Raw genomic sequence first — 13,222 nt, 5'->3', positions numbered from 1 at the left:
ACAAGACGAGCATTTTAGGTTAAAAGGTATACAAATTGTAATTTTTTTTTTTCTTTTTAGAAAATACTCGATCGTTTTGCTAGATAATACCCTTCTTCCTCGGCTGGGATCGTTTGAAGCTGCATTTAAACTGCATTTTGGAAGTTCAAACTCGTGGGCACAATAGAAGTCCACTATATGGAGAAAAATCCTGAAATATTTTCCTCAAAAAACATAATTTCTTTATGACTGAAGAAAGAAAGACATGAAAATCTTGGATGATAGGTAATTTATCTGTAAAATTATTGTAAATTATTTGTAAATTATTGTTCTGGAAGTGACCTTCTCCTTTAATGCATCATGTTTCCTTCTGGAGCATCAGTGAGTGTTTGAACCTTCTGTAATAGTTGCATATGAGTCCCTCAGTTGTCCTCAGTGTGAAAAGATGGATCTCAAAAACATACAATCATTGTTGGAAAGGGTTCAAATACTCAAAAATGCTAAAAAAAACCAAAGGATTTGTGGGACCTGAAGGATTTTTCTGAAGAACAGCAGGCAGTTTAACTGTTCAGGATAAAAAAGGGACTCATGAACAACTATCACTAAACAAACAAACAAACAAAAAAAAAACAGTGGATCATTCAGGTAACAACACAGTATTAAGAAAAATAAGTGTATGTTACTTTTGAACAGGGTCATTTTTATAATTTAACTATTATTTTCTCTTGTGGACTATATGTAAACGTTTTGTATGTGAAATATCTTATTCAGGTCAGTACTAAATAAACAAAAAATAACATGCATTTTGTATGGTCCCTCTTATTTTGGTCAAATAATTAACATTTTGCAGATTCTGAAAGGTGTATATAAACTTTTGACCTCAACTGTGGGACATAATGAAGAGTTTTTTTATGTGAACCATAATTTTCTACTTACATTGTTAGTTGGAGACTGGTGGATCATTTTATTGGACAAAAAATTCTATATGCCTGTGCAAGATACTAAAAGTATACCAACTTCTATACCAATGCCAGTTTCGCTTTTGAGAGCACAGCAAGAACTACTTTGTTGCAGTTTTGATTTTTAATTATTAAATAAATAAGCTGTGTATGTCTTGTTTTGAACTTACCAAAAGTTTTAATATTTACTCTTCAGAGGCTGCTGGCCGATGCCTAGGAGAACTTGGGCCAGTTGACTTATCATCCATTGCCTTGCACCATGGGAAAGACCAGCTGTATGCTAGAGCAGCCGATTTGTCCCAAAAAGTTCCTTTTCAGTGGATCTTCATCCTGAACTGCATGGACAATGCACTCACACATCACAGGCACTTTACTACTACTTCCTTTATCAGATCTTACACTTTCACACTGACCTTGGATCAAGAAACTATTTCTGGAGTTTGCGCTCTAATAGCATTTTTTATGAATGTGCCTGCACCAATTAGACCATAATTCTTTGTCTTTCCATTTTTTTATTTCAGCATTGCAGTGCGTCAGGCTGCAGGAACTTGTCTAAAGGACATCTTGGCCACTCAGTATGGGATTGAATTCGGAGAGATGTGTAAAAGTAAAAGGGACCCTTTATTGGCATACCTAAACCCCTTTCGCTCTTCCAAGAGACGGGCAAGTCTTTCACATATGCATATGTCCACATAAAATCTTTTTATGAAAAAATGTAATTCTTTTTGCACACTTAATATTTGTGAACTGACGAACCATTAATAATCAAATGAATGAATAGATGTTGAATACATACATTAACTAATAACTGACATCCAAAAATATCCCTGGAGTAATGATAAAAGTTACCCATAAAACAATCTAGCACAGCAGTGCTTCTCAAAACTGTCCTGGGAATCCCACCACTGTTTTTGTCTCCCTCAATGAATACACCAAATTCAGCTCTTGTAGTCTCTGCTAATGGTGCTAATGGTAAGTTGAATCAGGTTAAAGAAGAGAGACATACAAAATTTGCTGAGGTCCCAGGACAGGTTTAAAAAGCACTCCTTTATAGGATTTATCTGCTCTTTTATACAGGACACTGTTGTGAGCATGGAAGTAACCTCAGAGTCCAGACATAGGCTGGACAGTTCTGACCTCTGGTTAGTGCAGCCTGGTGGACACAAGGACTGGTTAAAGAACCTGTGTATTGCCCTGTTAGACAGTGGAGGTGTCCGAAATGAGGCTCTGCTTCTCTCCAGACCTTTATGCGAGGTACACTGACGAAACAGAAGCCATGCTGTATTTTGATGATCCATTGCTATGGTTTTGCACATGAGCATTTGTCTGGAAATGGAAAATTGACTGTGAGTGGTCTTCTTTACTGCTGTAGGTCAATACAGATTTCTGTCAGAGGATGCTGCCACTCTTTGTTCATGATATACTTCTGGGAGACGTGGATGGTTCATGGAGGCAGCTGTTATCCACACACATACAGAGTTTCTTCAGTCAGTGCTGTAGACCCTCCACCCCCAGCAGCCGCCCCACAACCCCCATGCTCTCTGATTCAGGTACAAAACCATTTACAGGCTAAAGTTTTGACTGTGACATAAGTTGGTCTGCTGCAATTTCTTTCTGTTTTTTTTTTGAACAGGGAACACTATTGATGTTGGCAACCAATGCCAGATAGACAAGCCCTCACTCCGCAGCATGCTGGCAGTCATAGACTATCTCAGGCAACAGAGACGCCCAGTGGCACCTGGAAGGTTGGACATGTTTTCATTTCTGTCAAACACTGTTTAGCCAATACAGTTTATAGTTATTAAAAATACTCTAAATGCATTTTGAATATGCATGCACACCCACTGCTGAAATCTAGTACAGTAAATGTGTTTTTTTTTTAGCAGTTCTAAAATGACTGTTGCCAGCAATCTGCCTTGGAACTTAAACATTTTAGAAACACACTGCATTTATTTGCACACATATGTTTTACTACTTATCTTTTTTGGTTTTGGAGGTTATCCCAAATCCAAATTTTCCTTTGATTTTATCCTCGTTTCAAGTTGGGCAAGAAGTAACAGCTGTTCTTGCATCCAGTTTGCTTTTCTTTTACGTCTACATGTCTTACTATCAGCCATGATTATTCTGCTCTGTTAATTAAAAGGCTGTTTATATGCATATCCGTTAATTGTTTGTGACGCACATATGTAAAAGGCTGACAATTAGCTGAACATACACTTGTTTAATTAGTGACACTTAGCCTGCATTTTAAAAACGTTTTTATTTGAATATGGCAACATATTCTTGTGCTCTACAATATTTCTATGAATAAATCTCTAACAGAGACCCCTCCCCTATCAGCCAATCAGTGCATAGTTAGTAAGCATGCTGACATCATCCATAGCAACGATGTCAACCCCTCCCTTACTCTTAGCTTAAGACTTCTTTCTATTTCTTAGTAAAAATATGTCTCTGCAACTTTGTGAACAGGATATAAGTGAAAACCCTTAGTTAAAAACTTTTACTGCTATTTAGGAGAAATCTTAGTGGTAAGATAAAATGTTTTGTGAATACGGACCCTGGTGAGATTACATTATTACATTCTCACTAATTGTACACTGTGGTAACTGCATGTGGATTAAACTTTGACATTTTGTTTTTCTTTAAAGTACTGAATATGGGACGGTGTGTGATTCAAATTTTTGGCTGGATCTGAATTATCTGGAGGTGGCTGGAGCCGCCCAGATTTGTTCTGCCCATTTCACTGCTCTTCTGTACTCTGAGATCTACGTGGACAAGATCAGATCCAACATGGAGCAGAGCCGAAGGTACTCCCAGTGGCTCTCTGCTTACTTTTAGGCTATATTTCATGTGTCATCTACTTCACGCATAATGTATTCATAATCATAGTGTTTTATACTTTTGATTTGTTAGCTGTTTAAAAAAGTTGCATGGTGACCAACTGCATGTGTTTGCCTCAGGTCACAGTCTCGAGTGTCGAGACGGATCACGTTTGAGGAGGGTAGCCAGACACTGTCCATCAGTAGCGTGAATGAAAAGAGTTTAGAAGACTCTGGCATCAGTCTTCAGGTGGGCAACAGCCGTTTCTCTTTGCATAATGCATGTTGTAATCACTTCTCAGATTTATTTAATTTAATTTTTCAGCTTTTCACTACAACTACTCTCCCTCTTTTACTTAAACTCTGTACCTATCACACTGTTAGATCGCTGTCTCAATGCCTAGACATTTAAGATCCAGCCCTGGCCAGATCCCGTCAGAAAATATCAGTTTGTCCGTCTGGTAACAGAACAGCTCATCAGCAGAGTAGTCTAATACTCAAACCCACTTAACAGGAGGTCTTGTCTGGTACCCAGAATACCCCAAAACACTATTAACAGTCTTCTGTCAGCCAAGAAGTTGACTGTGGAAAAAGCCAATAAAAGTGAAGAGCAAAAGCAGGAGATCAAGTGATGATGGTAAAAATGTATTGAATAGTCTTAGTTGCGTCTCAATGCTCAGACTTTGTCTGAAGAACACGAATCCAACAAGTATTGTTATACCAAACTGATTTACAACAACATCCCATAAACCTTGAGTTTCTATAAACATTCCCTTGTATCTCTTATTCATGAAGACAAACAGCCCTTGAAACCACACAGTCATAAGACTAAACAACAATGGAAAAAATATTTAAAAAGCAACAATAATATGATATAATATAAATTACTAATCAATTAATGGATCAATGAAATGGATATATAAATGACTATAATGATTATTATAAATGATTATATGATTAAATGGAATAATAAAATGATTAAATTATTATAAATGAATGAAGAATAAATGAAGAATTAATAAAAAGAAAGCAAAACACAACACAAATGTATGGTTGCTCTCGAGGCAAAACACACACAGTTTGCATTTGAGGATCGTCCGATCCTTCAACACTCTCTACTTCATTGAATGGGGTATTTAGAAAGACTAAACACATGGTTCAATTTTCCTGTCTCAGGATCTCCTGATTGAAGTGTACAGATGCATTGGAGAACCCGACAGCCTGTATGGATGTGGAGGAGGCAAGTTAATCAGTCCTTTGACTAGGTGAGACTTTTTAATCATAAATGATTTTTAAGTAAATCAGGTGTTTTATTAAATGTAAATATATAAGTACTGTATACACAGCGGGCCTCATTCACTAACCTTTTGTAAACATATGAATCAAGTAAAATTGGAGTCAATAGTGTGAAAAAAATAAAATTATTAAATGAAATTTAAATGATTAAAATTAAAGTGTCATTGAAGCTTGCAAACTAATACTATTTCGCTACAATATAATAAAATGGAAAACTGACAGTTTTGCTGTCTGTTCATGTCTGTTTATCAAAGAAATGTGATTAATTTAACTATTTGGTTATAACTCTTAAATTTGTTATACTACAAATACATTTACATATTTATGTGTTTATACATTTGGTGTACTAAACTGATAGACTTAAAGTCTGATAAACTGGATCAACTTATTGCGCCTATTGCACTTCAGTTGTGTAGTAGTGCTGAGGTCCAACTAAAGTTACAGTGGTAGCCAAAATTATTAGAACACTAGTATTTATTTATATAAATCTTTTACTGTAGTGTGCCCGTAGGAAATATCAGTTTATATTTCCAAACATTCATTTTGCAATTAATTGTAATAATCCAGCAAGGCAATGGATGATAATCTGTTTGCACAAGGAGTCTGACAACAGCCAGTGCCCCACACAGAGATCTGATCTTACCATCATCCAGACTTTCTGGAATGACTTGAAGGATTAGAAAAAAATGAGTCAGACTAAATCCAAAAGAACTGTGGCAACATCTCCAAGGTCCTTCAAGAGACCTACTGAAAAAGCTGAAAAACTATGTGCAAGTGCACCTAGGCCAAAAGTTCCTTTAAATGCAAAGGATGATTTCACGAAATGTTGATTTAATTTAGTTAATAGAAGTTAATTGATAAAGAAAATCTATTTATGACATTATTTTTGACAGCATCCTCATTTTACGGCATTTTTACACAAGTACCTAAAACTTTTAACAGTACTGTAGCTTTACAGATGGGTTTCTTGAAGCATATTGGATATGTTACCACAGTTGTTCTGGGTTTAGTCTGTCTCAGTTTGTTTTGTTTTGCCTTCTTACTAATGAAGATCTAAATGTAAAAGTACTGTTTTTTTGTTTGTGGTCTCCAGAATTCGAATATATGAACATGAGGCCATGTGGGACAAGGCTTTGGTTTCATATGACCTCCACTCCAACCTGCCAGAGGTCACGCGGCAGACCGGCATAGTAGAGGTACGCTTGACCTGTGAGCACTGATGCTTCTGCAGAATTATTGGAATGGTTGCAAAATAAAATTGTGATCTCTGTTTAACAGCAGTCAATGTGTGTCTTTCTCAGGGTCTGCAGAACTTTGGTTTGTGTGGTATTCTAAACACGTATCTACATGGGCTGGAAAAAGAGGGGGTGGAGTGGGGTCCTGAACTTAGAGAGCTACGATTTCAGGCAGCTTGGAGGAACACACAGTGGGACTGTGACCTGCCTGAGAGGTGTGTGTTAGCATCTGCACTTTTAAACCGTGGATTAGAATCATTATTCAGTATTGATTGGCTTTTTTTCTGGGTTTGCTTTAGGGTGATTGTTGAAATGTGTCAGTAAGATGAGATTCTGTTGTACATTTTATACTGTAGTAAATCGAAAATCTACCCTGACACAACAAAGAAATGTATAAATAAATATAAAAATGTGAGAAATGAAAATACAATTTTTACATTTTATTTTTGCTTTTTTTTTTTTGTTTCTTCAGAAATGAGAAGCTGACGCCTGGCATCAATGAGTCCTTGTTCAATGCCCTCCAAGCTTTGAGAGATAAAGAATTCTCCCTGTTTGAGCAAACCCTCAACTATGCTAGGTAACTAGACTACCCATCCTGGCCTGTTCACACTAAAAACAATATGTGCAACTATGAAGTTTTAATAATTGTTCTAATTCTGAGAATACCAAAGTCTACACCACAACTATACCAATAGACACAGAGGAACAATATTGTTACATTAAAAAAAAAAATCCAGCTGATGAATAATAAAAAATATAGACAGCCAGTTAGAATCCACCTGATTTTAAATATAATAAACAGATTGTTATCATGTGTTGGTATGGATGCTAATATAATTAGAGATGTTCCAATAACCTTTTTCCTTTCCCGATACCGATTCCGATACCTGGGCTCAGAGTATCAGCTGTATATACTACAGTAGTAGTAGTAGATACTACTAGCCCTGTATGAATTGATAGAATTATTTTAAGGTGTGCTTTAGACTTAGGGTTAGGGTTAGGGTTAATAAAACATGAACAAATACATACAGATGCTGACTCACAATCTCCTTTTTGGACGTGCCTTTAGAGAGAAATGCATCTTTATGGATTACATAATGAAAAAGTTTCTGTTTTCAATTTGTTTTATTTCGTTAAGTAATAATTTACAACTTTTTTTATATATATATACAGTTGAAGTGGATTAAAACCTTTCATCAAAAGTTGTCCTAAAACCAAAACAATGCCTGTTTTTGTCTTAGGAGAACTTTGAATAACGTTTTTGATCCACTTCAAATGTTGACTTCTGTATATATATATATATATATATATACAGGTGCATCTCAATAAATTAGAATGTCATGGAAAAGTTCATTTATTTCAGTAATTCAACTCAAATGATAAAACTTGTGTATTGAATAAATTCAAAGTCTGAAGTAGGTTAAGTCTTTGGTTCTTTTAATTGAAAAAAAACCCCACCAATTCACTATCACAACAAATTAGAATACTTCATAAGACCAATAAAAAAAAAAATAGTGAATGGTTGGCCTTCTGGAAAGTATGTACATTTACTGTATATGTACTCAATACTCCTTTTGCTTTAATTACTGCCTCAATTCGGCGTGGCATGGAGGTGATCAGTCTGTGGCACTGCTGAGGTGGTATGGAAGCCCAGGTTTCTGTGACAGTGGCCTTCAGCTCATCTGCATTTTGGTCTCTTGTTTCTCATTTTCCTCTTGACAATACCCCATAGATTCTCTATGGGGTTCAGGTCTGGTGTGTTTGCTGGCCAGTCAAGCACACCAACACCATGGTCATTTAACCAACTTTTGGTGCTTTTGGCAGTGTGGACAGGTGCCAAATTCTGCTGGAAATGAAATCAGCATCTTTTAAAAGCTGGTCAGCAGAAGGAAGCATGAAGTGCTCTAAAATTTATTGGTAAACGGGTGCAGTGACTTTGGTTTTCAAAAAACACAGTGGACCAACACCAGCAGATGACATTGCACCTCAAATCATAAAAGACTGTGGAAACTTAACACTGGACTTCAAGCAACTTGGGCTATGAGCTTCTCCACCCTTCCTCCAGACTCTAGAACCTTGGTTTCCAAATGAAATACAAAACTTGCTCTCATCTGAAAAGAGGACTTTGGACCGCTGGGCAACAGATCATTTCTTCTTTTCCTAAGCCAAGGTAAAACGCCTCTGACGTTGTCTGTGGTTCAGAAGTGGCTTAACAAGAGGAATCCAACAACTGTAGCCAAATTCCTAGACACGTCTGTGTGTGGTGGCTCTTGATGCCTTGACCCCAGCCTCAGTCCATTCCTTGTGAAGTTCACCCAAATTCTTGAATCGATTTTGCTTGGCAAGCCTCTCAAGGCTGCGGTTCTCTCGGTTGGTTGTGCATCTTTTTCCTTGCACTCAACTTTCTGTTAAGATGTTTGGATACAGCACTCTGTGAACAGCCAGCTTCTTTGGCAATGAATGTTTGTGGCTTACCCTCCTTGTGAAGGGTGTCAATTATTGTCTTCTGGACAACTGTCAGATCAGCAGTCTTCCCCATGATTGTGTAGCCTAGTGAACCAAACTGAGAGACCATTTTGAAGGTTCAGGAAACCTTTGCAGGTGTTTTGAGTTGATTAGCTGATTGGCATGTCACCATATTCTAATTTGTTATAGTGATAGTGAATTGGTGGGTTTTTGTTAAATTCGAGAAGGAAAATTGATCAAACAGACTATGATCAGTCTTCCGCTGGCCGCTGCTCGTTACTTAAAAAAAAACAAAAACATATATTTAGCGAACAAAAACCGCTCCAAACCTGAATTTACTTTTTAAAAAGATGAAACAAAATATGATCACTTTGCTATTACATACAAAACTGAGCTATTTTAATAGCTGAAACAGAAGCATAAGCTGTTTTGGGACAAGGGTCGGACTCGGGCCAAGAATTCTAATAAGCTGCTCTAAACAGTGGTTGCTTGTGGCAACACAGCACAACATTCTGTGTTTGCATTCTGAGCAGCGAAGAAGAATTGATTTCTGATTTGCAGCGTTAAGCAAAGCTAGCAGGCATAACTAGGTCACGTAAGGAAATGGTATTGGATCGGTACGTGGGTTAAAGTACTCGCTGATACCGATGCCAGAATTTTTTTGTGGTATCGGTGGCATTTCCGATACTAGTATTTTATTGTCTTCACTGTATAACTGAGTAATAATAGCAGTAATAGATCCTGTTCGTAAAGGGTCATCCATCTGATTTGTGTGTTTACATGTTCTGTCAGAGGTCATGAGGTTGAGGAGTCGTGTCGTGGTAGTCTGGAGGCCGTGTCTTCACTCTATCCTGCTCTCTGTAACCTGCAGAGGATTAGTGAACTCCAAAGTGTCGAGGAGCTTTTCTCCAGGTCAGATTCCACACTTTAATTTTAGAATCATAGAAGCTAAAAGTCTATTTTTCAATTGCCAAATACAATCTTGAAAGTTTTTTTTTTTTTTTTTTTTTTTTGTCAAAGAAATATAAGAACTTGAGAGTGAGATGTTTATAGATTCTGAATATTATTGTAAACTGTGTCTTAATCAAGGCAAGGTCAAATCCTCGTGGGTTAGCATTGCCTCTGCTTGTAAATGTTTAAACTACACTATCCGGGTGCAAAAAGCATCTTTTTCATTGACAGTCACAAAATATTTGATGGTGTAGCTCAGGATAGATGCTAGTTTATTGGTTTGGAAAATATTGTTATTTCAGCTATGTGCAAGGCAACATTTCTTATACTCATTTAGTTTATGTTTGTACTAACTTAAACACAAAAAAAAATGCACAACAAAATTCCTAAATTCCTTTAAAAGAAAAAAAAATAGAAAGAAAGAAAAGAAAATCTAATTCAAAATATCAACAAAAACTATAGTAGTAGTAAATTATGCTAAAATAACACTGGTCCTTCACCAGCCTAGCAACTGTTAATGAGAGGAATGGAAATGCTAATGGATAGCTATTATATAGGCATCTTTTTATTTATTTAATTTTATTTAATTTTATTAATTTTTAAAAAAAAAGTTTTACAAAGCACACTGGAATATGAAAGAGCAAGTTTATGTGTTAATGATACAGCTTTAAGGCATTTTGTAAGATCTGGAAGTGCTTTGCCGGTACATAATATCACATATATAGGGCACTATGATTTCCGCAGTGTGGAAAATGCGGACGGAATCGCGGAATCCATTCATAAAAATGGAATTTACTGAATAACGCGGAATGTCATGGAATTTGTCAAAATTTAAAATAATTAATCAAAAGTAGGTCGTTACACTTAAATCAAATCGCAATATGGACGAGTATCTGTCAATATTACGCCGCAAAAATTCCATTTAAATGTGAATCCTGTGTGTTCTGTGTGTCTCTGTTTTAATGAATGCAGCAGACGAGCGGTTTTGTTTACTACACACACTGAAGCGCATGTGACGCTCACGGTGATTTCAGCATTTGACCGTTCCATTTTAGGAAAACTAGCGTCATATCATATACACACAGAAATGTAAAGGTAGACATGGCAACTCGTCAAGTCTGCTTTAACTTAAAGACATTGTGCCAGAAATATATTACTACTATTACTACTACTACTAAAATGAAACAAACATTACTTTTTAGGGTATAATCACACAACATTTCATTTTAATTTTAATAGTAAATTCTCCTTTGTTTGTGGAAAAAAAAAAAGTTTAATTTTCAAAAATTAAAAGGTAAATTAAATTAATGTTTTATGCCTTCGTTTGATAACCAGAACATTTTAAATACAAAACACAGAATTTCTGATGGTAAAAAAACTTTCATAAGGCTATTTTAAGAATAAATTTGAATAAAGTAAGTATGCATTCAAATAATAAGACATGCTAAAACACAGAATTTGATGACAATAAAACATGGTGAGAAAAAATTTTCATAGGGCCCTAAACATGTCATTTCTGTTAGTCCTTTATTAAATTGATGTGAAATTGTATAAGTTTCATGATTTTAATTAATTAGACATGCTCTTTAATTGGATAAATTTTAATTTACCATTAAAAAGGAGTTGAGAAAAATTAAAATGGAACAAAACAGAATCCAGAGAAATAATAATAATAAAAAAAAAACAGTTTGGAAAAAAAAAATAAAATTACATTTAGGAAAAAATAAAACAGATTTCATAGGACCTTACATATACATTGCTGTAACATATAATACCAATCCATTAGCATTGTTTAAAGGTTCCATGACTCTTTAATTGAAATGGTGTTCATTTCATTGTTCATATGAATTCCTTTCAAATGTTATTATTATTATTATTAATCATCATCATCATCATCATTATTATACAGCAAGACATAATAAATTAGTGTAATGTGTACGCACAGACGTACACATGAATAATTTGATGTTTCTGTTCTTGACAGGCCTGTAACTGACTCCAGCCTTAATGAAGTGTACAGGAAGTGGCAACAGCACTCAGATCTCTTAACCGACAGTGATTTCAGTCTGGTCGAGCCTGTCTTAGCCCTGCGCTCCTCCATACAGGAAACACTGATTTCCTCAGAGACAGACCAAGATCGAAGGAACTACCTGATTTCTGCCTATTCCTCCCACCTGATGGAGCTATGTAAACTGGCTCGGTCTGCAGGCAACACACAGGTCTGGCATTGTTTGTGTGTCTTTGATGTCTTGTTTTCCTATGCAAGTTCCATTGAAAGTGTCCATTTTCATGTATTTTATGTTGTTTCTGGAGGTTAGCTTATGAAGTTAGCAAAGTTGTTAGTTAACCCAAAAATGAAAATTCTGTCATCATTTACTCACCCTCAGCTTGTTCCAAACCATAATTTCTTTTTAGCAAAAACCTAAAAAACCTTTTTTTAAAGCCACTTGTTTGGTATTTTTTTTATGTAATGCAAAGCCTTTTATTTTCTCTCTATGCTCTTCTAGCTGGCAGAGCGAGCAGTTTTCCACATGAAGCAGCACAGCCTGGTAGGTGGTGGTGGTGGCAGCAGCAGCTCGTGGGCCTGGCAGCTGGAGGAGGCGCAGGTGTTCTGGGTGAAGAAGGAACACGGGCTGGCTCTGGGGCTGCTCAAACAGATGATCCATAAACTAGATGATCTGGTGAGTTGAAGTGTGGTTAAGGTGGCATCCATAGTCCATCCTACAGGTGTATGTAATGCCAGATGTGCCAAACACTTGCATAACTTCTGAACAACTCTGCTAATGTCTTTGTGCAAGCAGGTGTGTGTGAACCCTGCTGTGGTGCCGGTGTATTCTGAGTGTTTGAGACTGTGTGGAAGCTGGCTGGCTGAATCCTGTCTGGAGAGCCCTGCTGTCATACTGGAGAAATATCTGGAGAGGGTAAAATGCTCACATATATTCTGCAAGGCATGATGGGAAATAAAAGGATTTGAGTGACACAGGGTTTGTACAAGGTGCTTAATGTGCTTGAAGTGCTTGAAGTGGACTTTCTGAAATTTAAGACCTGGAAAACCCTTGAAAACAGCAGTATTCCTGAAGAGCTACTTAAAACGTGCTTGAATTATTGAAAGACAATGTATCTGCGAAATAAGTGGTTAATATTTATAAGTACGTATATTTACACACAATTAAAAAAAGCTTTTTTTTTTTTTTTTTTTTTACTCTTTCAGTTAATGTCATAAAAACAGCGAGCTAAGCCAGTAGTAGTACTGACAGTATAAACATGGCTAAAGAAACAAATGGAGAAACAGATGAACCAAATCAATTGAGTGATGAACCAGTCATTTAAGCTGGAACCGCTTCGATTAATTCGAACTTGTGACTTCTTTCCATTTCAGGTGATTCACTAGCAAAAACCTGATGCCGGTTGCATAAACTTATGTTAAGATGGTGACTTAAGAACTAGTTTGTCCAACTAGCAGTTAACCAAGGGGTAATCAGTCTTATATTTTGCATTTAACTTAGACTAAACTAAG

At 36.3% G+C, this 13,222-nt stretch overlaps 1 protein-coding gene across 1 annotated transcript in view; it reads left to right on the top strand.

Annotated features, from left to right (window-relative positions):
* Nucleotides 1-13,222, top strand: part of atm (ATM serine/threonine kinase) — a 67,754-nt gene that overhangs the window by 36,540 nt on the left and 17,992 nt on the right. The window contains exons 33-47 of the mRNA XM_051129228.1: nucleotides 1,135-1,303; nucleotides 1,460-1,601; nucleotides 2,016-2,192; nucleotides 2,311-2,488; nucleotides 2,572-2,683; nucleotides 3,587-3,745; nucleotides 3,899-4,007; nucleotides 4,934-5,022; nucleotides 6,147-6,249; nucleotides 6,355-6,503; nucleotides 6,761-6,865; nucleotides 9,547-9,666; nucleotides 11,690-11,924; nucleotides 12,213-12,386; nucleotides 12,507-12,626. Coding sequence (XP_050985185.1) covers nucleotides 1,135-1,303; nucleotides 1,460-1,601; nucleotides 2,016-2,192; nucleotides 2,311-2,488; nucleotides 2,572-2,683; nucleotides 3,587-3,745; nucleotides 3,899-4,007; nucleotides 4,934-5,022; nucleotides 6,147-6,249; nucleotides 6,355-6,503; nucleotides 6,761-6,865; nucleotides 9,547-9,666; nucleotides 11,690-11,924; nucleotides 12,213-12,386; nucleotides 12,507-12,626 — 2,141 coding nt within the window. The remainder of the gene's footprint in view (nucleotides 1-1,134; nucleotides 1,304-1,459; nucleotides 1,602-2,015; nucleotides 2,193-2,310; nucleotides 2,489-2,571; nucleotides 2,684-3,586; nucleotides 3,746-3,898; nucleotides 4,008-4,933; nucleotides 5,023-6,146; nucleotides 6,250-6,354; nucleotides 6,504-6,760; nucleotides 6,866-9,546; nucleotides 9,667-11,689; nucleotides 11,925-12,212; nucleotides 12,387-12,506; nucleotides 12,627-13,222) is intronic.

This window comes from Labeo rohita, chromosome 15 (genome assembly GCF_022985175.1).
Source record: "Labeo rohita strain BAU-BD-2019 chromosome 15, IGBB_LRoh.1.0, whole genome shotgun sequence".
NCBI lineage: Eukaryota > Metazoa > Chordata > Actinopteri > Cypriniformes > Cyprinidae > Labeo > Labeo rohita.
This window is presented reverse-complemented; position numbering and strand designations above follow the sequence as displayed.